Below are 24713 nucleotides of genomic sequence, written 5' to 3' on the forward strand. Positions count from 1 at the left end.
ACAGAAATTGGGGAAGTGGTAAATAATGAAGAGGACAGGCCACTGATACAGAGCAATATGGATCTCTTGGTAAACTGGGCGCAAGCAAACAAGATGCATTTGAATATGTCTAAATGTAAATATATACATCTAGAAACAAAGAGAGTAAGCCATACTTACAGAATGGGGGACTCTATTCTGGGCAGCAGTGACTCTGAAAAAGATTTGGGGGTGAGCTCCCAGTGTGATGCTGCAGCCAGATATGACCCTGAGATGTATAAACAGGGAAATCTCGAATTGGAGCACAGATTTGACTTTGCCTCTCTATTTGGCACTGGTATGACTGCTGCTGGAATCCTGCATCCAGTTCAAGGAGGATATTGATAAATTGGAGCGGGTTCAGAGAAGAGCCACGAGAAGGAGTAACAGATTAGAAAATATGTCTTATAGGGAAAGTCTGAAAGAGCTCAATTTATTGTCTTAACAAAGAGAAGATTAAGGGATGACTTGATTACAGTGTATAAATATCTACCTGGGGAACAAATATTTATGAATTGGCTCTTCAATCTAGCAGACAAAGGTCTAACACCATCTAATGGCTGGAGGTTGAAGCTAGACAAATTCAGACTGGAAATAAGATGTAAATCTTTCACAGTGAGAGTAATTAACAATCGGATCAACTTACTAAGGTGGGAGGGGGGTGGATTTTCCATCACTGGCAATTTTAAAATCCAGGTTGGATGTTTTTCCGAGAGATCAGCTCTAGGAATTGTTTGGGGGAAATTCTCTGGCCTGTGCTGGTCAGAACGTCAGATGAGATTCTTTCTTCTGGCCTTGGAATCTATGACTCTCATGATAAGAATGTTCACATTTAAAAACAGGCCCTTTGGCAGAGCTGTATCTGGAGAAGATGCCTTTGGTCAAATGAACTCAACTTTGCATCACAATCTCCACCCCAGCCATTGACCCAGAAACTGATCTGCCTGGGTATGTGGATTTCAGAGAGGATGCAAACTTCGGCTTTAACAAGTCCATGTTACAAGTTTAACTCTGGTGCAGCTACCACTGCCCCATGACGGAAAGCCCCCTGGAATCCATCATTCCCAAAGCAGACTGTACAACTGGCACTTCCATCATATCAAAATCTTTTAAACTTTAATTGAATAAAACATGGTAGGAATCTCCCAAAATACAACTGATGAACTGACCAACAGGTGGGACTGATTCCCATTGTTCCTCCCATTTCCCTGCTCCAGGGTGTGAGCAGTGGGTGTGATTGGGCTCCAGCTGCCTGCAGTCTGGGGGAGGGTGTTAATTATCTGGGGCAGCTGTGAGCTAGCTTTAGGTGCAGGGTATAAAGGGTCGCAGAGCAGCAGTTTCTTTCTGTACTGGGTTTGCTTCAGGCAGGAAGGATGGGGTATAGGAGTGGTCTGGGCATTGCTCTTCTATGCTGGGTAGTCAGTAGAGTGACCTGTTACAATCCCTGGGATTTCTCTAGGGGTGACTCAGCCATCTGGAGACCCAACCTCAGGGCTGAGCCCCCTCAGAGACAGCCCCATGTGCCTTCTCTTGCCCAGCCCTATCCCTGGGCTCGGCCTGATGCTTCCCAGCTCAGGGCTGTGTCCCCACTGCAGCCTGTCCTGGTGCAGTGTGAAGAGGCTCAGATGGTGATCACTGTGCACAGGGATCTGTTTGGGATGGGGAGACTGATCAAAGCTGCTGACCTGAGTCTTGGCCCGGCTGCCTGCCAGTACACATCCCTTAATACTGCAGAGAACATGGTGACTTTTGAAGCTGGGCTCCATGAATGTGGCAGCACCTTGCAGGTAAGGCAGCTTCATACAAGCTAGACCACCTGTGAGTAAGATGAGCCTCATACACTTTGTCCCATTTGTGCTTTATTGGGGGGGCTAAATGGGGTGTAAAAGCAATGTTGGGTTAAAGGCACCAAAGGGTGGAATTAACTCTGGTCCTCCCTTGTGGATGCTGCATCAGAATCCCTAATGTCACCTGTCCCACAAAACAATCCTGAGCTGTGCTTTTAAAGCAGTGCCCAAAGATAGGGTGGGGAGGGATGCTTGGTAGCACTGTGTGAATGTCCCCCTGGACACAGGCTGTAAATCTTGCTTAGGCCAGAATAGGCCTGGTCCTGTAAGACACAAGAAAATCCAAGTAAATGCACTGATGGGTTGTGACCTCTCCCTCCTTGGAGTCCCATAAGGATTGGGGGTAAGTGAGTGAATGATCCCCCAATATCGTATCTGAGTTGGAGAGCAGGAACCTGGCACATGTCACTTGATTAGCTTGGGGTTTCCTTGTCTAACACTTGCCTCACAATAGTGCCCTTCTAGAGGGTTTGATCTAGTGTGTATCTAAACTCAAAGAAGCTGTTCTTACTTAGCATTGGCTATCTTGGGGGGTCAAACAGCAGTGAAGTTACAGCAGCTTGGCTTTCTAACTTATGTTAGCAGCTCGGCTAATACTTGTAGAGGAGCCTGGGGTTGCATCTCAGCTGCAACCTGGGTTAAAACAAGATGTGCCAGGTCTTCTCTGCTATTTGAACCCCAGTTAGCTCACCTGAGTTAAGAACACAGCTTTTTTGTAGTTTTAGCCCTAACTTTAGAGAAGTACATGGTGTGGACAAGAGCACATGGATCCCACTTAATTTTCTGCTGCGCCTTTGATGCCCAGTGCTGTGGGAGGCTGTAGGCCAGTGTGTTATCAGCAAGGAAACGGAGCTCTTTGGGTCATATCTTGAGATACCACCATGCTGATCCGCTTCCCTGCTTGCAATGCTAAGAGATAGTCGCAACCAGCTGTTGGACTTCCCCTGTCTCACTTTCACAATGACTCTTGCCATGGGAGAGTCCCTATAACAATAGGCCAGGGCAGCTGGATTAATTCATCCTGCCCAGGGAAGGATGGCCAACAGCATAAAGGAGTGCCCAATGGGAGCTAGATTCTCACTGACTTCCAGAGTGACTTCATCTGCACTGTGGGGGATAAGATGACTACCTGTAGGAAAGTGCAGCATCTATTTCTAGCAATGACTAGAGCTATACAGCACTAGAGCCTACAGTACACACCAGTATTTACCTGGCTGGCCTTCTGCGGAAGGAGCCCTAAAACCAGAGTTCCTGTTACCTTACATCTATGGTTGTGCACGTGTTTGAAAGACTTTTCTGTTAATAGGAAATGTTTCTCTAGGTCTTGCTGTAACCTACTAGTTTTGTATGTCACTTGTGTGCTGTTAACCCTTCCATGTCTGCTCCTTCCCAGATGACCCCGGACTCCCTGGTTTACAGCACAAGCCTGAACTATAACCCCACACCTGCCAGCAACCCAGTGATCCTAAGAACCAATCCAGCTGTGATTCCCATTGAGTGTCTCTACCCCAGGTGAGAGTCTGAGATGCTCAGATCCCCTCCCTCCCCTTCAGTCCCTGGTCTGGGATCTGACTCAGTGACTGAGGTTTCCTCCTCTCCCAGGAAGGACAATGTGAGCAGTAAAGCCATCAAGCCAACGTGGGTTCCCTTCAGCTCTACCCTGTCTGCTGAGGAGAGGCTGGATTTCTCCCTGCACCTGATGAATGGTAGGTGGGAGGTCCGTTCAGGGGAGCCCAGCCATGCCTGTCTGTCCTGCTCACTGTGAACTTGCCTTGCAGATGACTGGAGTGCTGAGAGACCCTCCAATGGATTCCAGCTGGGGGAGGTCATGCATATCCAAGCTGATGTCAGCACTGGGAACCATGTGGCTCTGAGGCTCTTTGTGGACAGCTGTGTGGCCACCCTGAGCCCAGACAGGGACTCCTCTCCCCGCTATGCTGTCATTGACTTCAATGGGTAAGAGCTGGGAGCCCTTTCTAGACTAAAACAAGACTGATCAGGGACTCTTACTGACCCTTGATTCTTGTGTGTAGGTGCCTGGTGGATGGGAGATCAGATGACACCACCTCGGCCTTCATATCCCCCAGGCCCAGGCAGGACACGCTGCAGTTCATGGTGGATGTGTTCAGGTTTGCAGGAGATGCCAGGAACTTGGTGAGAGCCCACATTTCTGCTCCAAGTCGATTTCCCCAGGCTAAGCAGCTGTTAGGGTCCCCTGGGATGGTCCTAACCCCTCTTCCCACTTCCCTTCCAGATCTACATCACCTGTCATCTGAAAGTCACTGCAGCTGAGCAAGCCCCAGATGCCTTGAACAAGGCTTGTTCCTTCAACAAAGCAGGCAACATGTGAGTAGCCTAGAACCCCATCAGGGGAGTGACAGGCAGCCTAGAACCCCATCAGGGGAGTGACAGGCAGCCTAGAACCCCATCAGGGGAGTGACAGGCAGCCTAGAACCCCATCAGGGGAGTGACAGGCAGCCTAGAACCCCATCAGGGGAGTGACAGGCAGCCTAGAACCCCATCAGGGGAGTGACAGGCAGCCTAGAACCCCATCAGGGGAGTGACAGGCAGCCTAGAACAGTACTCTTCACTGTAATGACTGTTCCTGTTCTGTTCCAGCTGGTCTCCAGTGGAAGGCACCCGAGACATCTGCAGGTGCTGTGAGACTGGGAACTGTGGGCTGGCTGGACAGTCCAGGAGAGTGAACCCTCTGGACAGATGGTCAGGGAGGCGCTTCCAGAGAGACGTGGCCTCCAGGCATGGTAGGATCTCTATAATCAGAGTTAATAGGTGGCTGTGTGGTGTTTAGGTCTCTCTCAATAAAAAAGGGGGTTCTGCTAGACAACCCAGGGACCTTCAGCTTGGCTTTATCACAATGTGGATAACAAAAGAAGCAACACCGATGTAGTAACATCTCTTACCTCAATACAGGTGACTCCTCACTGAGGGAGGCTGAGGCTGATGTTGTGGTAGGACCCCTGTTCATCACTGATGCCTATTGGGGATCCAGGAATCTTGTGGAAGAACAAATGGAAGTAGGGAAGGCAGCATCACCAGGTACTTAACTTGTATAGTAGTAATCCATGCACCTTCAGGGCATTGGGCCTTTTATGAAAAGTGAAAACTCCCTGCAACCACCAGGCTCAGCCCTGCAACCCAAGGGAACACTGAGTAAATGGCTTTGCCAGGACAAACCTATGGGCTGTCAGACCAGTGGGGAGGACCCAAAAGAAGCAAACTAGAATCCAGGGAAGTTCTCCATCCTCCACTCCTGACTCCACCCCCAGCTGGGCTGAAGCACTAAAGTGGCTGAGACTAATTTATAATCTGGGTGGCTTGTTTAACAGGAAGTGCCTGACTCCTGCTCCAGGAAGTTATGACAAAACACATACCACAGAACCAATAGAGTGACCTTAACAGAGGGCTAGATTTAGGAGGGAACATGGAAAATTACAGTAGGGTCATAGGATTAACAAGGTGGGAATCTGATCATGTCTTGGATTTGTGGATCAACATCCAAGGAGTATGGGGAATAAAGTGGTGGTAGAAGTACATAAGTTTAGCTTATGTCCCAGCTTGGTGGGAGAAATCTCATGACTGGAATGTAGCTATAGATGGATATAGCTCCTTCAGGAAGGACAGGATTTAAAAAAAGGATACCTTGTCTATTCTTGATGTACATGTGTTCTGTGTCCTCTCCTGGATCTTAGATCAGTTTAATGTCTCTGCCTAAAGAATATATCTGGGGGGGGGGCGGGGGACTAGTTAGCCCAACTTTATTACAAACTGATTGTGCCGTACCTTACAGGTAGACGCCTAGAAGACAATAGGGTTATAGGGAGTAGGCAGCATGAATTGGTTTGACATTTGTGTTTGATCAATAACTGTCAAAAAAGGAAATTACTGGCCTAGTGGTGCAGGAGGTGGGGGAAGCAGATGTCAGGTGTGTGTATAGACTTTTTTAGTCAGCCTTGGATCAGTCCAATGAGTCTCATAAGCAAACTAAGGAAATGCATGTAGATGCAACTGGTTGAAAGATGTTACTCAGTAGTTATCAGCAGTCTGCTGTGACTCTGAGAGGGTGTATTTAAGCAGACAGTCCCTGGGTCTGGTACTAGTCAATATTTTTGTGAATCTCTTAGATAAGAGGGGTGAGTGTACTTAAAGGGTGGCTGACACCGTGCAACCCCTCTCAGCTTGCGCTCTGGAGTACAGGATAAGAATTCAAAACTGACTGGAGAATTCAAGATGGAAGTGCTAAGCACTACACTTAAGAAGGGAAAAATCAAATGCCTGGCTACAAAAGAGGGAATAACTGGCTTGCCTATGTAGGATGCAAACACCCAGCGATTTCACTAAAGCTGGAGAAGTGCCTGGTTCCCATTCTAACCACAGATCTTTCCTACAGGTGCAGAAGAGACTCCTGGGCTGGTGCTTGGGCTGAGCTTGGTGGCGGCTGCTATTGGTTTGGCCTCCGTGACTCTGACCATCTGCTTCATATACAAAAACCGCAGCCGTGCAATGGCTGGTGCTGTCATGTGACTTGGCCCTTCTGTGTCATGTAAAATAAACCCATAAATGGACTTTAGTCTGGTCAGTGCTGACTTCTTAATGGGTGGGAGTGATGCTTTCTGTGCTGTGGGGGTAACTCAACCAGCTGGTCCTCTCATGAACTGACACTGCAGTGATTACTATTCACACAGTGGGGGGATGAGGGCAGAGTTAGCCTCTCTCCTGGCAACAGAGTTGAGCTGTTAATGTGAAATGTTGGCAGTGCTGTCCTGAGCTGCTTGGGATCTAACACCTGCTACCTGTAGTCCTTCTCCAAACAAAAGCAGTCTGCCTTCATTTGCAGGGGGAGTCATGGCTGGAAGTCACTGGTGACAACAGCTAGAGGCAGCCAGAATGCTGAGAACCGATCTAACAGCAGGCCTATCCTAGATAGAAAGGTATAAATTCCACCTCGAGGGGAGACACCCACGCTATAACTAGTGTGGCTGTGGAGTGGGAGGGGCTCCCTGCCTCCCTATGTACCAGGGTATCACTGTCAGGGCAACTAGCCCCTCACAATACCCCAGTCAACCATTTTATTTTAAAGTTGGCAAGCTCAACAGCCAAGTGCAGATAAGCTTCCTCCAGCTGGAATTTACACCTGGTCAAGTCTAGGGTAGCATTATTGCTAAGGAGAACAAGCTACCAGTGGACCAAACTCATCCCTGGTATAACTTTGGTGGCCAGGCATTAGTCATAGTCCTGGCCCTGCGGTGGTTCAGTAGGGCTTGGCTTATTTATACAGTGGCCCAGCCAACATCACTTAAACAACCTCCTGCACTATCTTGGTCAGAAAACTCTGCTGCATGACACCCCTTACAGTGTGGGGAAGGGACGCTGCAGCTGGGCTCTGATGACCTCTGTAGCCAGCATCCTCCATCCAACCTGCCTTGCTGTAGAAAAGTCCTGGTACAGTAAAAAGAAAAGACATACTAGTGGCACCTTTAGAGACTAACCAGTTTATCTGAGCATCGAATGCATCCGAGGAAGTGAGCTGTAGCTCACAAAAGCTTATGCTCAAATAAATTAGCTTGTCTCTAAGGTGCCACTACTACTCATTTTCCTTTTGCAAATACAGACTAACACAGCTGCTACTCTGAAACCTGGTACAGTAAAAACTCCCTTGGAAGGAAAACTGCAAATGCAGGGGACAGAGCAGGCCTGGTGGGGGGGGGGGGGCGGGAAGGGGTGCATAGAGAGCAGGACCACTGAGGGCACCAGTAATGCTAGGGTGGAGGATGCCAGCAGCTAAGATGCATGTTCCTATCTGACAAGATGTGGAATAGGAAATAATCCCATGTGCCTCCTAAACATCTTCATAGGGCTGTGCTGCTGTGGGGAAAACTATGGCCTTGTCTACAGTGAACACTTGTGCTGAAATGTAACTCCCCTGCAATGGCAACATCATAAAACCATTGCAGGGAGTGGTGTAGCACTTCTGTCCATGTAGTTAGGATGATGGAGTGTCTGGGTAGATACTGTTCCATACATCAGCTGTTCTTGTCAATTTTGTGGCTCCAGGGGAGCCATGTAACTAACAAGAAAGCCAGTTCCCCAGCCTGAAAGCCATATTCACCCAAGAATATGGCAGTAGAAGTTGAACCCTGAGCTGGGGAGTCCAAAGCCAGTGCTTCAACCACCAGAACACACCTCAAGGTCATCAGCAGGGTTCTGCACACATACTGCCCTCAAAAGAGCAGAGCTGGCTCTAGCCGCTGACCGTCCCTCTGTTCTCCCAACCTTCCCACGCCTGGTGCTGCAGAGATACTGACTGCTCAGCTGCCTCTAGGACAACTTTAACCTTCCCCCCATTCCTTAAGCTTTCAACCCAGCCCTTTGTTCCACTCTAGACAGCTCCCTGCCCCTAATATCCCTCCACTATGACTGCATTTATCTATCCAAACCTGCAGTTAGGGAGGGGTCATGTAATCATCCCCATCTCACACAGGGGAACTGAGGCACGGTGACAAAGGGTAAATTAGTTAGGGGTAGTGAAAGATGATTTGGCACAAAAGGGTTTAAGGTCAAAAGCAGAGTTAACAGACCACCTTTAGAGACTGGATCTGAGACTTGGTCCTGGGGGAGTAGAGGAAAAAAAAAATAAAAGTTTCAAAGTGCAACCTGCCTTTCCACACTCTTTTGTTTTTCTGAAGTTTTAATGGAGGGTACTTTGGATACTTATGTGAGATGTCAAGAAGGAAGTTTTTGTTTAGTGATAAAACCCAGTTATATAAATGTAACTGTATGTGCAACTCTGTGCAGTCACATTGGATGGAAGCTTGGTCATTAAATTTTCCAAGGGGGTCAGGTAGAGTGGCTACTATCACCATCTACGCTTCTGTCCCCAGAAGCCTTTACAGCTATTCTGAGGGAAAATGGGCCCTTTTCCCACAGAAATGGTCTATAAGGGACTGCTGCAGGCTGCAGGCAGAGAGAGAATCTGAGCAAAATTATTTGACTATTGGGTAATGTAATCAAAATCACTAAAGGATGGAAGAGGTTTCTTTTGGAACTTAACTTGGCTGCCCCTAGTTGTGTCTAGTTGTACAAGATGGAAGTGTAATCGGGGTACAGTTGTGTAAAAAGAGTAATTACAGTGCAAGGGATGTTAGGCAAAACAGAATTTTGTGTGTATGTGTGCACAGGTAAAAGAAAAGGAAAAGGGGAGGAATGATGGGAACACTGAGCCTTGGGATGGCTCTGGGGGATCAGATTGTTGCTTTGGTGGGTTCTGCATGAAAACTCTGTAGGCATGGGGGAGGCAGTTATACCTTGTGTAAAATTAATTTGGCTAATATGATGTTATGGAGGTTAAACTATATGTAAGGAATTTGCATTTTCCCAGGACATGTGCAGTGTATATTGGAAAAGGAGTAAAAGAAATGCAAATAAAACATGGTACTTCATTAAAATCCTAATAGGGCTCCAAAAGGAGCCACAATAGGTTGTGCTTTCTTTTTCAGATCGCTGTGTTTTGGAGCAGGAGATGAAAGTGGAAAGTAATCAGAACTCTGGTGGAAGTAAAATGCTTCCCTTTTAAGACAGTGTCTGAGCTGCTAACAGCTTTGGATCCAGAAGCAAGCTAGTAATCCTCTGTGTAAATGCAAATTACCTAGCTGATGGGCACAAAGGAGCTGCAAATAACAAATACATCTGGTCAGCAAACAAGCTACTAGAAGACTCAGATTATGGCCCTTCAGGAAAGGGAGGTGAAAAAAACAAGTCAAGCCTGAAAATAAGGGGGACAGGTTAACCTTAAGGGGTATGTGTGTGTGTGTGTGTACAGTGCTAAAATCTGAAGCTGTGTCTCAGCTATTACCTGAGAATAAACTTAAAGCTTGGTACAGCAGAGAAACTATTGCAAACTTGGTCTGTTGTACAAGAGGGGAAACTGAGGTACACCATCTCATGAATTTCATAAATGACCAGTGAGTGGGGTAATTCACTAGCCTGACTATAGAACAAAATAAGGACAGTCTGGAGGTAATTCTTCTGTTTTTCCTGCAAGTAGCAAGGACATTTGTAAAAGAAAGTGGTATTATTATTAAGCAATAATCTGTCCCCACCAGGGGGGTGGAAATTGTTTCTTTTGTTTTTCAGACACTCTACAAGCAAGCTGGCGCCAGCGGAAAAATAACCCAGAATACCATGGATCTATGTTTTGTGTTGTTTGTCTGTGGTGTTTGTCTTGTTGCTAGCATTGTTGTGTTTTAATGAACAGAAAACCTCATGATGTGGGTGGGGGATGGCTTCCAAAGGCTGGCCTTGGGGGGGAAGATGTGTATGGGAATGCAAATTCTCAACTAGGAGGCCAGCACCTGTGTAATAGCTACCATGGTACCTGGAAATGGAATGGCAACTAAGGTGGCCCCCACAAGCCCTATGGAAATAATGAGAAGGGGAGGAGCTCACTGGAAATCAATGGGGGTGTGTGTAAAATAGTGTAAATTAATAGAAGATGTTTGGATGTGCCCCTCTCCTATGACTATAGAGGAGCGGGATCAATGGCCTATGCAAGGGGTGGACAATTGGGTGTACTGTGTATAAGGTGTTTTGCTGGGAATGTACATATTACTGGGGGCACAATTACACCAGCCCATAACCAAACTACACCCATCTACATGCTGCTATATGGACTTTGGTGCACAAATGGATCTGTGAATCTTATTGCTGTGAATAAGCCAGGGCTTACTGCCTGATTCCATACCAAGTGGTCAAGCTGGTTTGGACAATATCCCATTTCTCTGTGAACATTCAATGGACTTGTGATATGGACAAAAGCATACAAAACTTGAAGGAGCAGCTTGTTGCAACTGCCAGCAACTGGACACAAGATCGTGACCCCGTCGAAGGAGGAGAGGAAGTGTTCTGGGGGTGTCTTGGATGTTGGACCATACTGCAGTGGTCAGGACTCGGTGTTGCTGTGGATTTTGTATTGTTAACTGTACTTGTGTTACGTTGCATAGGGAGATAACCTATTAGGAATGTAATAAGCCCTCCAAACCCTGCAGTGTACTAGACAACCCGGACCCAACCTTCTCAGGCCCACTCTAATGGGAAGTCTGGAACACTAATTGGAATAGGTGTGGTATGCCCATATGAGAGAAGGTGCAGGGCACAATACTACACAAGGGGCAGTGGGACAAATGGAATATCGACACCTTCCACCTTGATGCCTGGCCCTATCAGGAAATGTGTCGCCATATGTCCTATGCTTTTCCAGGGATACCTGGGCAGGAGGATCCCAAAAGAAAAAAAAAAGGGGTGGAGTGTTAGGATATAGATATTCAGGCCTGTCTGTAAAGGCCTATACTCTAAGAATTTAGGTGTATTCTTATCACTTGGCTAGTGATAGAGGTATAAAAGAAAGAATCAAAACCACTGTCTGCCAGTGTAAGGGCCTTCTCTTACTGTGACAGTTTGTGGCCCTGTGCTTAGGCTCAGGCCTTTGGCTAAGCAGCAGAGGCAGCCATAAGCTGGGAAGTGAACGGTCACATCCTCACATTCCAAACTAGTCACATTGAAATAAGGTGCTATTGGGCTGTTAGGCACTATCAGGACAGGATTGTATTCCTATCACCTCCAGAGAAAGGGAAGTGCCTAGAAAATGTAAAAGGAAACTTAGTTTGATAGCATCCTGTCTGGCAAGAACTCACTTATCAATAGCTGGGATGTGAAATCCTCACTTCTGTATTGTTTTGTCATTATAGTTCCCACTTTGCTGTTGTTTGTCTGTATAATCTCTGTCTGGTTCTGTGATTGTTCCTGTCTGCTGTATAATTAATTTTGCTGGGTGTAAACTAATTGAGGTGGTGGGATATAATTGGTTACATAATCATGTTACAATATGTTAGGATTGGTTAGTTAAATTTCAGGAAAATGATTGGTTAAGGTATAGCTAAGCAGAACTCAAGTTTTACTATATAATCTGTAGTCAATGAGGAAGTGACTGGGTGTGGGTGTGTGAGATGGGAACAGGGAATGGGGGTAAGAAAATTGGAATCATGTTTTGCTAAAGGGGGAGATGGGAACAGGGAATGGGGGTAAGAAAATTGGAATCATGTTTTGCTAAAGGGGGAAATGGGAACAGGGAATGGGAGTAAGGAAGTTGGAATCATGTTTGGCAAAGGGCAGAAATGGGAACAGGGACACAGGTGTAAGGCTCTGTGGTGTCAGAGCTGGGAAGGAGGATACTAAGGAAGGAAACTGGAATCATGCTTGCTGGAAGTTCACCCCAATAAACATCGAATTGTTTGCACCTTTGGACTTCGGGTATTGTTGCTCTCTGTTCATGCGAGAAGGACCAGGGAAGTAAGTAGGTGAAGGAATAAGCCCCCTAACAATTCCCATGTAAGTGATTTTGAAAAAAAAATGCAAAATTTGGTTTTAAAGAGAAATTTAGCTGCGGCCTTCACTGAACTGGCTACAGAGAATTTCTATCAGGTGGAACCATAAAATGCCCAACCATGATCGGCATCCAATTTAACGCAGGCCCTTTAGAACCAGCCCGTGGCCCTCTGCCCATTCAGCTAATCCACCGTATAAGTGGACTGTTCAACGGTTGGTTAGACAGCAGCAGAGTCAGGCTGCTTGTGTCAGGAATGGAAGTGTTCTCTAGTGGTTAGAACCGTGGCTACAGACAGGACAACCAACCACATGCTTTGGATGTTCGCTTCAATAGACAGCCTGGCTCAGTGGATGACACTCAGGTCTGCCATATTAATGAGCTAGATATAAATGTGACCTTTCCCAAGAGGACCATTGTGCAGCCTCTTGGTGACGTTACCTATAAAACAGGGGAGAATGAGACCTGTCTCCCCTAGTGCATGCGGAGGAAGCTAGTCAAGTATAAATACACATAAATATGAACAGCCATCGCTGGAAGCAACAAATCTTGAACTTACAGTCTCCTGGGCCCAGTTCTTCCAAGGTATTTAGGCTCCTAAATTCCATTGAGCCTAACTACCTATGAGGAGCTGGGTCATGGTTCCTAGCCCAGTGCCCTGTCCCCTGGTTGAAAGAGGAATCCTGTGTTTATCTGTGCATACAGGCACAGCATGCATGGCTCACAGAAAACCCCTGGGCTCTTCCCCAGGACCAGAAATAAAACAGAAGGATTTTGGATAGGCTAAGTTTTGGGACTTGTTCTTTGGACTGGACCTTAGCCTTCAGCAGGGGTAGCCCAACGATCTCCGTTTCACGGGGATCCCTCCCTGATCATTTCTTAGCTGTGCAAAAATATCATGATTAGATTGTTCCAACAGCATACTCAAAATTTAAAAGTAGGCCACTTGGGAGAGCTGTGGCTGGCAAACCCTTTGGTCAAATGAACTCAAGTTGGCATCCCAAAATGCACCTCAGCCGCTGAACTAGATTGCCAGTTTGGGAGCTGATCTGACTATCGACACCAAGTTCAGATAAGAGGCAAAATTCAGAGACCAGGAATTTAAACAGAGAGTGGGTTTCAAACGTAACCATGATGCAGCGATCACTGCTCCATAATAAAAATCCCCTTTGGAATTGAGTATCAGCATTGCAGACTCTGCACAGCTGATGTTTCACATCCACGACAAAATGTGTCAGATTTAATTGAATGAAACCTCACAGGAATCTCCCAGAATACAACTGATGAACTGACCAACAGGTGGAGCTGATTCCCATTGGTCCTCCCATTTCCCTGCTCCAGGGATGGGTAGTGGATGTGATTGGGCCCCAGCTGCTTGCAGTCTAGGGGAGGGTGTTCATTACCTGGAGCAGCTGTGAACTGGCTTTAGGTGCAGGGTATAAAAGGCCCACAGCAGCAGATTCTCCCCATACTGGGTTTGCTACTGGTAGGCAGGATGGGGTACAGAGGTAGCCTGGGCTTTGCTCTTCTGTGCTGGGTGGTCAGTGGGGTGACCTGTTACAATCCCTGGGATTTCTCTAGGATTGACTCAGCCGTCTGGAGACCCACCCCCAGAGCTGAGCCCCCTCAACGACAAGCCCATGTGCCTTCTCTTGCCCAGCCCTCCCCCTGGGCTCGGGTTGATGCTTCCCAGCTCAGGGCTGTGTCCCTGCTGCAGCCTGTCACAGTGCAGTGTGAGGAGGCTCAGATGGTGATCACTGTGCACAGGGATCTGTTTGGCACGGGGAGACTGATCAAAGCTGCTGACCTGAGCCTTGGCCAGGCCACCTGCAGGTACACATCCCTTAATGCTGCAGAGAACACTGTGACCTTTGCAGCTGGGCTCCATGAATGTGGCAGCACCTTGCAGGTAAGGCAGCTTCATAGAAACCAGGAGCTTCCTATTTGTGGGATTAAAAAGGGGTAACAGTGCAGCACAGGGTCTTGGCTCAGTTACTGAGCCGCTAGCTATTTCTTGGAGGGGAGGGTGTCTTTTCCCCTTAGTCTTCAGTCTCCTTACAGTTAAGAACTATTTCATGTCTTTATGCTCCAAAAGGAGGTTTAAGAGCATGCATGGGGAGTGAGCCATGGTGGCTCTGTCAGATTTCACAAGTGGACCCTTGTGCTCAGTCCAAGCCAGGGACTTTTACTGCCAGGAAAGCCCAGTTTGGCTCACTGAATTCTGTGAGCTCCCCAAACCCTGTAGATGGGAAGGAGGCAGCTGAATGTGTTTCTGTACTCTGCTAGCGCAGTAACTTGAGAAGTGGAGTGAGATGTGTTTTACATGGGGGGGGGCAGTCACTGTATGGCACATACCTCAGAACAGGCACAGAGGAAACTCGTGAATAGTCATGCGATGGGGGGCACTACCATAGCTCCAGTATTTCGATGGCTGCTCAGCAGAATGAGCACAGGAACTACTTGTTGGAAGACATGCCCGCTTCCTGGAGAACTGTCTTAAATTCTCAGCTCTCAGCTGAACTACTTGCCCTTAATCTGTCCAATGTCCCCTCCTTCCAGATGACCCCAGACTCCCTGGTTTACAGCACAAGCCTGAACTATAACCCCACCCCTGCCAGCAACCCAGTGATCCTGAGAACCAATCCAGCTGTGATTCCCATTGAGTGTCACTACCCCAGGTGAGAGTCTGAGATGCTCAGATCCCCTCTCTCCCCTTCTGGAATCTGGCTCAGTGACTGAGGTTTGCTCCTCCTCCCAGGAAGGACAATGTGAGCAGTAAAGCCATCAAGCCAACATGGGTTCCCTTCAGCTCCACCCTGTCTGCTGAGGAGAGGCTGGATTTCTCCCTGCACCTGATGAATGGTAGGTGGAAGGTCCCTTCAGGGGAGCTGAGCCCTGTCCTGTCTGTCCTGCTCACTGTCAACTTGCCTTCCAGATGACTGGAGTGCTGAGAGACCCTCCAATGGATTCCAGCTGGGGGAGGTCATGCATATCCAAGCTGATGTCAGCACTGGGAACCATGTGGCTTTGAGGCTCTTTGTGGACAGCTGTGTGGCCACCCTGAGCCCAGACAGGGACTCCTCTCCCCGCTATGCTGTCATTGACTTCAATGGGTAAGAGCTGGGAGCCCTTTCTAGTCTAGAATCTACCTCAAGTCTGTGGGGATCTTACTAACCAGAGTTCTTGTGTGTAGGTGCCTGGTGGATGGGAGATCAGATGACACCACCTCGGCCTTCATATCCCCCAGGCCCAGGCAGGACTCACTGCAGTTCATGGTGGATGTGTTCAGGTTTGCAGGAGATGCCAGGAACTTGGTGAGAGCCCACATTTCTGCTCCAAGTCGATTTCCCCAGGCTAAGCAGCTGTTAGGGTCCCCTGGGATGGTCCTAACCCCTCTTCCCAATTCCCTTCCAGATCTACATCACCTGTCATCTGAAAGTCACTGCAGCTGAGCAAGCCCCAGATGCCTTGAACAAGGCTTGTTCCTTCAACAAAGCAGGCAACATGTGAGTAGCCTAGAACCCCATCAGGGGAGTGACAGGCAGCCTAGAACAGAACTCTTCACTGTAGATGACTGTTCCTGTTCTGTTCCAGCTGGTCTCCAGTGGAAGGCATCCGAGACATCTGCAGGTGCTGTGAGACTGGGAACTGCGCATTCCTTGGAGGACAGTCTGGGAGAGGCAGCCCTCTGGACAGATGGTCAGGGAGGCGCTTCCAGAGAGATGTGGCCTCCAGGCATGGTAGGTTCTGTGCCCACTTCACCTGGGAAGATGTCTGGCTTACTCCAGCAGACTGTTCCTGGGGGATCTTCCACCCAAAATGGGATGGATTGGTTTTCTAGTAGTGCTTCTCTCCCAATACAGGTGAGCCCTTGGTGAGGGAAGCTGAGGCTGATGTTGTGGTAGGACCCATGATCATCTTGGATACTGATCAAGGATCAAGGGATCTCTCAGTTGCTCAAATGGAAGCAGAGAAGGCAGCATCAGAGGGTAACTAGTTCTAATGAACAAGTCTCATGGTGCCTCTATTGTCACTACTAATCTACATTAGGTTTGCTGGGAAAAGATGCACTAAAAGATGGAAGAAATGAGTTTTACAAAGTCAGTTGTAAGAATCCCTTAGTCCAAGGAGGGAGTGTTAATAATGAGTCAACAAGACTCAAGAAGGGCTCCTTGTTGAGAGGGTCCAACCAGAGCCAGTCAAACATAGGACTGTCAGCCACCGTAGCCTGGGCTTATCTGCTGGGACACCAGTTGTGTGACCTGAGACCTGCAACCTATTATCCAGTGGGATTTATAAAGAGGTGCTGATCTCCTGCTCCAGCCACTTCTAGTAGACAAACTCCAATATGTATGGCTATAAAAGACTTCAAAAAACACAGCCCTACAATACAGCTCAAAGAAAAAATCCCCCATTTTATTAACTGTGGCCTTGACTCATGTACCCAGCGAGTGCCTGGTAGATTTTTGGAGAGGAGAGGTTGCTGGAGAAGCAACTAGCTGCAGTTTTAACCATGTGTCCTTCCTCTTGTAGGATTCTCTTCTACAGCTGGTCTGATCTCAGTGGCAGCTGCCATTGCACTGGCCTTTATTACTCTGGGGATACTCGTATACAGAAGATGCAGCCATTCCAGTGCCTGAGCAGTCACAGGCCTTTTTACCTTCTGTCTAATGTAAATAAACCCCAATGACCTGATTCTGGTCTGTGACGTATTAATGGGCAAGGGAGATGCCTTCCCTTCTGTGGGGAAGGAAATGGTGTGGTTGATGCACCAACCACATTATGGACACACCCACGGGGCTGCATGGGGAGAGATCATGTGAAGGTGAAGAAAGCAGAGATTGCTGCCTTCAGGCTCCCAGAGGCAAATGGCAGGGGGATTTCCCTCCACCTGAACTGTCCATCTGGCACCTGTAACTATTACAGGGCTCTTGCAGTAGAGAGAACACACATCCCCCAGCCACTGCGCCCTCTAAGTGAAACAGATGCCATGAGGGAGTTCCTACTGACTCCATGACTGGCTTTAGGTGATGCTCTAGGGCAAGGGTTTTTAAACTTCATTGCACTGTAATCCCCGTTGTCCAACTACTGCCCTGGTCCAGGGGGTCAAACCCCCATGGCTTACCCTGGGGAGCAGGGGCTGTAACCTGAGCCCCACTGCCTAGGGCAAAAGACTGACCTGCCAAACAGGGCTGAAGCCCTTGTGCTTTGGCCCTGGGCACTGGGGCTCAGTCGGCAACTTTAGTTTGAGCCAGTCTAACACAGCCTTGGCAAACCCATTAAAATGGGGTGGTGACCCACTTTGGGATCCTAGCCTGCAGTTTATCCGGGGCTCTATCTAGTTCTCTACAGTGGTAGAGACAACACAGCCAACCCTTCTCTAGGACAGGATGTCACTTCTTCAACATCTGCCCTTTAGCTGTGTGGGGAGCAGATCCAAGACCAGGGTTGCACAAATAAACCTCCTCAGCAGGCCAGAGGAGAGCAAAGGGAGCAGCAGCGTGTATGTTCCCAGAACAAGCTCTCTGCCGGAGTGGTTATTCACCCTCTCCCGTGTGATGCTGCAGTGGGGCAGGAGCAGCCTCTTTCCTCCAACACATGCAGCTCTCTGAGCAGGGGCCCTTGGAGGCTTGCTGTGCACCTGCAAGTGGAAGGGACTCTGAGCGAGTAAGGTCCTGACAGGGACTGTCTAAGGTCAGAGCGCCTCATCTACAGTGTCCAATGACTCCCCCAATGCCCTGGGAGGTAGGGGAATGCTGACCACCTTTCATACAAGGGGGGAAAAGACAGGGTTATTAAGTGAGGTTGCCCAGGAAGGCTTTGGCACAATGTGGAATTTAACCTTGGTCTCTTGCATGCCAAGGTGGTGTCTCAACCATCAGACCATGTCTCTCAATGCTTTTCAGCCCATATTCCCAAAGTCCCTCTGTTCTTGAAGGGACCCCTCTGACTAGCTGAGATCCAGCCCTCAAGCCGGAGGTACATTTCCCCCTGCCTCTGGCACAACTCCAGCCCTTCCTCTAAAATATGGGTCCTCTAGTTGGGAAGCTCCAAGACCCTGACATCCTTCAAATCCCCCTCCTTTCTCTGCACTCAGCTTGTTTCTCTCCCTCCCAAATATTGTTGGCTGTATCGAAACAAAGAGCAGGAATCATTCCTGTCCTCATTTCACAGAGGAGACTCTAAGGTTCAGTGCTGCTAAGCCAAAATTAGTGGCCAGTTCCCAAACTAAGAGGAGTTGGTGCTGCATGAGGGGCGTGGATTCAATGCCTGGAGGTGCTGCAGCTGGTAGAGCTGTCAGGCCCTGACCTGCCAGTTTTCTGGCTTTCTCGCGTGCCTTGAAGAGGGGATGCCAAAATCTGATTTTTAAATAGAAATTTCACTACAACCTTCACTAAACTGGGAAAAGAGCAATTCCATTATGTGGTGCCAAAATTACACCCCTGGGACTCACCTGGTTTGGACACAGTCCTCTGCTCCTTGACCTAACCTTTCTGTCAGTGGGCTTCACAGCTGCTTGGCAGAGAATCAGGATTCCTGGGTTCTTGACCCAGCTCTGGAAGGAGACTGTGGTCTCCTGCTTAGCACAGGGAATGTAACCGACTGCATTCACTCCATGCATTCATTTCAGACAGCAGCACGGCTGTGACTGGGGTCATCTGGAGAGACCTAGGTTTTATTTCTAGCTTACCCAGGGAGAACATGATGTAACTTCTCAGTTAGCTTAGCTCTAAGATGCCAGAGCATGAGAGCTGCCTTGCCCTGGAATAGGGCTATGAAACCTTAATCTGTTATTAGCACTGCAGGAACAAATACGTATTTGGCAGAGGGTACTGGGAGGCACAGGGACTCTCTGGGTTCACCAGAAGAATGACATGTAAGGTCTCTAATGAAAACCCGAGTCACACAGGTCATCATAACCATTGTGAGATGTAGGTATGGGAAGTATGCAAGGAGCACTGAAAATGAGGTTCTGTAGGCCTTGTAGATGAAGCAGGCCTCTCAAAGGTAGTGGGTCTTGAGACAAAATCCTGCAGACAGGAGGGGTGGGCAATGCTTTTCTTCATGGTGGACCATTGTGTGTTGTATGTCATGCAATGTCTAAGACAAATGCCAATGAGGAGCTGGCAGAGACTTCAGACAGAAACTAACAGGAAGAAGTCAATATTGGAGGGGGAACCCTATCTACTGATAAACATCAAAGGTGCCTGCTGGAATATTTGAGGGGCAAAAAGACATCCTAACATCAGGTGCCTAGGAAGTAAACTAACAGCGAGTTGGCATCATGAATAAGGGGTTTCAGCCAGGCTTGGCTGCAAATGCTGAAGGGAACTTGGGTGAGACGCTTTCCAGATTGGAGGATAAATCTCCTTTTACTTTAGATTAGAGCTGAAGTGCTGTGTGTGATACAAGAGAACTGAGCTAATGCCAAACTGGTGAATGAGGATGCGCTGTTCCTTTGGAAACAGAGCATCTGGGATTTCTCTGGGTATCCAGTGATTGGGGTTGAACCACAGAGGGGCCCACTTTGAAGGGACTTGAAGCCTGGGGCGCATTAATTGTTATCCTGCCAGGCAAAACACAGGGCTGGGCTATCCCAGAGAAGAATGCTTGAGGCGCTGATGGGCTGGTTGCATTGGGGAGCTAAAACCCAGCTGGCACAGGCAAGGCTCCTTCATACAGGAGGCTGGTGGCAACTAGGTTGCCGCACAGCCCTGGCTGCCCTGAGAAGTGTCACAGTCCCTATCCCAGGAATCTCAGTTTCACATGGATCCTCCCTCCAGGACAGGCCCTCTCTTCGCTTTGAGAAACAAGCCATTCTGGGGAGGGGAGATATGGGGGCAGATGTGGGTACACGTTGGGGAAAACAATTCAACCCAACAAACTCCACCCCAACCCTGGAAGGAGAACACCAGTTCTGGAACTCATCTGACGAGTTATGCGGATATTAGAGAGGACACAAATTTCCCCTTGAACAGATTTTAGTTTCACACTTATCCACAGTGGAGCACTTGATGGGCCAGACTGAGAGAACAAGTGACCAGGAATGCGGCTGTAGCCCGGTGGGAGGTGGAAGCACTGGGGTCTGGTCCCTCTTTCATCATTTATCCACAACAGAACAGCTTGAATGGGAAAGTAGGAGGAAGCCCAACATCAGAATGTCCCCTAGCTCAGTGGTTCAAGCATTCTTCTGAGAGATGGGAGACCCCTGTTCACGTCCTTTCTCTCCCCTCAGCAGAGAGGGGGAATGAAACCTGGGTCTCCCACATTCCAGGTGAATGCTCTAACCGCTGGGCTAAAAGATCCGAGGAGGACACCGCGTCCTGCTCCAGTGCAATTGTGAACGGGGTCAACATGGGCAAGCAGCACAGCTAGTGAATTGGGCTCCACATGAAACATAGGCAACTAAATGCCTAACTTCCCCTAGCTCATGGACAGCTCTGGCCTTAGGTGGGAGACAGGTGCCCAGACTCCCAGAGGGAGGCAGCTGGGCATGTGCCCAGAGGCTGAGACACGGGCACCAGGGACCTTTATAGTGTAAAAACTTCGGTGCTGCTGAATTTGGACACCTACAGAGTTCGCTATATGGTTTGTATCAGAGGGGAGTGGGTGGGTCTGATGAAGAGGGTATTCACCCACGAAAGCTTATGCTCCAATACCTCTGTTAGTCTATAAGGTGCCTCAGGACTCTTTGCCGCTGTGTGATTTGTGGATCACAGTGGAGCCAAACCCAGGATTTACAGGCCTAAATTGGGGATTGAGGGGCCTGGGTCCCTTTGTGGTGGAGCCCACCCTTAGCCTTCCATTGAACGAAACAGGGCAGGAATTTTCCAAACTGCAGCTGATGTACTGACCAACAGGTGGAGCTGATTCCCATTGGCCCTCCTATTTCCCTGGTTCAGGGCATGGGCACCGGGCATGATTGGGCCCCGGTTACCTGCAGATTAGGGGAGGGTGTTAATTACCTGGGACAGCTGTCACCTGGCTCTGAGTCACGGTATAAAGCCCCAGAGCAGCAGTTTCCCTCCATACTGGATTTGCTGCAAGCAGGCAAGATGGGGTACAGAAACAACCTGTGCTTTGTTCTTCTGTGCTGGGTGGTCAGTGGGGTGACCTGTTACAATCCCTGGGATTTCTCTAGGATTGACTCTGCCATCTGGAGACCCACCCCCAGGGCTGAGCCCCCTCAACGACAAGCCCATGTTCTCTCTCTTGCCCAGCCCTACCCCTGGGCTCGGGCTGATACTTCCCAGCTCAGGGCTGTGTCCGTGCTGCAGCCTGTCATGGTGCAGTGTGAGGAGGCTCAGATGGTGATCACTGTGCACAGGGATCTGTTTGGGATGGGGAGACTGATCAAAGCTGCTGACCTGAGCCTTGGCCCAGCTGCCTGCCGGTACGTGTCCCTTAATGATGCAGAGAACACAGTGATCTTTGTAGCTGGGCTCCATGAATGTGGCAGCACCTTGCAGGTAAGGATTTATGCAAGTCAGGAGCCGCTACTGATCCCTAGCATCACTGCCCCTGCCTTGTCTGATGGGGTAAAAATGGGGCAGCAGGAGAGAACAGTGGGTGGGATTTTGTCCATGTTATTGATAAGCTCCCTGGTTTTTCCTGGGTGCTTCTTCTTAGCTTCCAGTCTCATGCGCCAGGCAAAGAATTCTGCCTTGCTCAGCTCCTGGAGCAGGCTCACAAGTGGAGCCTGAAGAGGGTGCTCTTGTGGCTCAGACAGACTTTACTTCTAGACCCCCCCCCCCCCCACACACACACATCCAAAGTCTGTCTGCAGACTCCACAGACCGGAGCCTGCAACTGAATAAACTGATTGGTGTTAGCCTGAGCTCTGCATAGTCTGTAGGAGGGAAAGGGACAGACTACTGGCTTCCTTAATCCCTGGTCAAAATTCACCTCAAGGCAGCTAACAGATTAACCCTGGGGGTTTTACTGTCTGAGATTCCTTCACAACCTGCACAGAGGAAAACAGTGAGCAGAGTTGTGTAAAATGGCACTACTGTGGTGCTCATCTTCCGATGGCTGCTCTAGCAGACTGAGCTCTGAAATCCCCTGCTTCTAGTGTCCAGTCCTTCCAAAGGCAGTTGCCAGTTGACTGGGCACTGGTTGGAAAACTTGAGCTCAAGTTTTCCATCTGGCTGAGGCTTGTTCTTAGGCCCATCTGAATGACTTTACAAATGCTCTGTGTACTAGTGTTAACCCTTCCATGTCTGCTGCTTCCCAGATGACCCCAGACTCCCTGGTTTACAGCACAAACCTGAACTATAACCCCACCCCTGCCAGCAACCCAGTGATCCTGAGAACCAATCCAGCTGTGATTCCCATTGAATGTCACTACCCCAGGTGAGAGTCTGAGATGCTCAGATCCCCTCCCTCCCCTTCTGGAATCTGGCTCAGTGACTGAGGTTTGCTCCTCCTCCCAGGAAGGACAATGTGAGCAGTAAAGCCATCAAGCCAACATGGGTTCCCTTCAGCTCCACCCTGTCTGCTGAGGAGAGGCTGGATTTCTCCCTGCACCTGATGAATGGTAGGTGGGAGAAGCCTCCAGGGGAGCCCTGCCTGCCTGTCTGTCCTGCTCACTGTGAACTTGCCTTGCAGATGACTGGAGTGCTGAGAGACCCTCCAATGGATTCCAGCTGGGGGAGGTCATGCATATCCAAGCTGATGTCAGCACTGGGAACCATGTGGCTCTGAGGCTCTTTGTGGACAGCTGTGTGGCCACCCTGAGCCCAGACAGGGACTCCTCTCCCCGCTATGCTGTCATTGACTTCAATGGGTAAGAGCTGGGAGCCCTTTCTAGACTAAAACAAGACTGATCAGGGACTCTTACTGACCCTTGATTCTTGTGTGTAGGTGCCTGGTGGATGGGAGATCAGATGACACCACCTCGGCCTTCATATCCCCCAGGCCCAGGCAGGACACGCTGCAGTTCATGGTGGATGTGTTCAGGTTTGCAGGAGATGCCAGGAACTTGGTGAGAGCCCACATTTCTGCTCCAAGTCGATTTCCCCAGGCTAAGCAGCTGTTAGGGTCCCCTGGGATGGTCCTAACCCCTCTTCCCACTTCCCTTCCAGATCTACATCACCTGTCATCTGAAAGTCACTGCAGCTGAGCAAGCCCCAGATCCCTTGAACAAGGCTTGTTCCTTCAACAAAGCAGGCAACATGTGAGTAGCCTAGAACCCCATCAGGGGAGTGACAGGCAGCCTAGAACAGAACTCTTCACTGTAGATGACTGTTCCTGTTCTGTTCCAGCTGGTCTCCAGTGGAAGGCATCCGAGACATCTGCAGGTGCTGTGAGACTGGGAACTGCGCATTCCTTGGAGGACAGTCTGGGAGAGGCAGCCCTCTGGACAGATGGTCAGGGAGGCGCTTCCAGAGAGATGTGGCCTCCAGGCATGGTAGGTTCTGTGCCCACTTCACCTGGGAAGATGTCTGGCTTACTCCAGCAGACTGTTCCTGGGGGATCTTCCACCCAAAATGGGATGGATTGGTTTTCTAGTAGTGCTTCTCTCCCAATACAGGTGAGCCCTTGGTGAGGGAAGCTGAGGCTGATGTTGTGGTAGGACCCATGATCATCTTGGATACTGATCAAGGGATCTCTCAGTTGCTCAAATGGAAGCAGAGAAGGCAGCATCAGAGGGTAACTAGTTCTAATGAACAAGTCTCATGGTGCCTCTATTGTCACTACTAATCTACATTAGGTTTGCTGGGAAAAGATGCACTAAAAGATGGAAGAAATGAGTTTTACAAAGTCAGTTGTAAGAATCCCTTAGTCCAAGGAGGGAGTGTTAATAATGAGTCAACAAGACTCAAGAAGGGCTCCTTGTTGAGAGGGTCCAACCAGAGCCAGTCAAACATAGGACTGTCGGCCACTGTAGCCTGGGCTTACCTGCTGGGACACCAGTTGTGTGACCTGAGACCTGCAACCTATTATCCAGTGGGATTTATAAAGAGGTGCTGATCTCCTGCTCCAGCCACTTCTAGTAGACAAACTCCAATATGTATGGCTATAAAAGACTTCAAAAAACACAGCCCTACAATACAGCTCAAAGAAAAAATCCCCCATTTTATTAACTGTGGCCTTGACTCATGTACCCAGCGAGTCCCTGGTAGATTTTTGGAGAGGAGAGGTTGCTGGAGAAGCAACTAGCTGCAGTTTTAACCATGTGTCCTTCCTCTTGTAGGATTCTCTTCTACAGCTGGTCTGATCTCAGTGGCAGCTGCCATTGCACTGGCCTTTATTACGCTGGGGATACTCGTATACAGAAGATGCAGCCATTCCAGTGCCTGAGCAGTCACAGGCCTTTTTACCTTCTGTCTAATGTAAATAAACCCCAATGACTTGATTCTGGTCTGTGACGTATTAATGGGCAAGGGAGATGCCTTCCCTTCTGTGGGGAAGGAAATGGTGTGGTTGATGCACCAACCACATTATGGACA

The 24713-nt window shown here is 48.9% G+C and overlaps 3 protein-coding genes across 3 annotated transcripts; all 3 read left to right on the forward strand.

Annotated features, from left to right (window-relative positions):
• The first annotated feature begins 1391 nt into the window (after positions 1-1391).
• Positions 1392-6448, forward strand: LOC140917920 (zona pellucida sperm-binding protein 3-like). The gene is made up of 9 exons (XM_073361450.1): positions 1392-1805; positions 3259-3377; positions 3468-3571; positions 3644-3821; positions 3899-4019; positions 4120-4211; positions 4485-4627; positions 4797-4922; positions 6274-6448. Exons 1-9 carry the CDS (start codon positions 1392-1394, stop codon positions 6405-6407), a joined length of 1431 nt encoding a protein of 476 aa, XP_073217551.1. The 3' UTR covers positions 6408-6448.
• A 7235-nt stretch (positions 6449-13683) lies between these two features.
• Positions 13684-16974, forward strand: LOC140917921 (zona pellucida sperm-binding protein 3-like). Its single transcript, XM_073361451.1, has 9 exons — positions 13684-14170; positions 14821-14939; positions 15020-15123; positions 15197-15374; positions 15455-15575; positions 15676-15767; positions 15856-16001; positions 16125-16250; positions 16795-16974. The coding sequence occupies exons 1-9, from the start codon at positions 13757-13759 to the stop codon at positions 16899-16901; spliced, it is 1407 nt and encodes a 468-aa protein (XP_073217552.1). The 5' UTR covers positions 13684-13756; the 3' UTR covers positions 16902-16974.
• Positions 16975-21313: 4339 nt separating this feature from the next.
• On the forward strand, positions 21314-24572 carry LOC140917923 (zona pellucida sperm-binding protein 3-like). Its single transcript, XM_073361452.1, has 9 exons — positions 21314-21731; positions 22496-22614; positions 22695-22798; positions 22870-23047; positions 23125-23245; positions 23346-23437; positions 23526-23671; positions 23795-23913; positions 24458-24572. The coding sequence occupies exons 1-9, from the start codon at positions 21318-21320 to the stop codon at positions 24479-24481; spliced, it is 1317 nt and encodes a 438-aa protein (XP_073217553.1). The 5' UTR covers positions 21314-21317; the 3' UTR covers positions 24482-24572.
• Positions 24573-24713: the final 141 nt, after the last annotated feature.

Source organism: Lepidochelys kempii, chromosome 10 (genome assembly GCF_965140265.1).
Source record: "Lepidochelys kempii isolate rLepKem1 chromosome 10, rLepKem1.hap2, whole genome shotgun sequence".
Classification (NCBI taxonomy): Eukaryota; Metazoa; Chordata; order Testudines; family Cheloniidae; genus Lepidochelys; species Lepidochelys kempii.

Bases quoted from the DNA above. Each gene is read 5' to 3' on its own strand.
- LOC140917921 (XM_073361451.1), top strand. From the start codon at position 13,757: ATGGGGTACAGAGGTAGCCTGGGCTTTGCTCTTCTGTGCTGGGTGGTC. The intron at 15,375-15,454 runs GTAAGAGCTGGG...TCTTGTGTGTAG, and splicing joins GCTGTCATTGACTTCAATGG to GTGCCTGGTGGATGGGAGAT. The intron at 15,768-15,855 runs GTGAGTAGCCTA...GTTCTGTTCCAG, and splicing joins TTCAACAAAGCAGGCAACAT to CTGGTCTCCAGTGGAAGGCA.
- LOC140917920 (XM_073361450.1), top strand. From the start codon at position 1,392: ATGGGGTATAGGAGTGGTCTGGGCATTGCTCTTCTATGCTGGGTAGTC. The intron at 1,806-3,258 runs GTAAGGCAGCTT...GCTCCTTCCCAG, and splicing joins AATGTGGCAGCACCTTGCAG to ATGACCCCGGACTCCCTGGT. The intron at 3,572-3,643 runs GTAGGTGGGAGG...CTTGCCTTGCAG, and splicing joins CTCCCTGCACCTGATGAATG to ATGACTGGAGTGCTGAGAGA.
- LOC140917923 (XM_073361452.1), top strand. From the start codon at position 21,318: ATGGGGTACAGAAACAACCTGTGCTTTGTTCTTCTGTGCTGGGTGGTC. The intron at 22,615-22,694 runs GTGAGAGTCTGA...TCCTCCTCCCAG, and splicing joins ATTGAATGTCACTACCCCAG to GAAGGACAATGTGAGCAGTA. The intron at 23,048-23,124 runs GTAAGAGCTGGG...TCTTGTGTGTAG, and splicing joins GCTGTCATTGACTTCAATGG to GTGCCTGGTGGATGGGAGAT.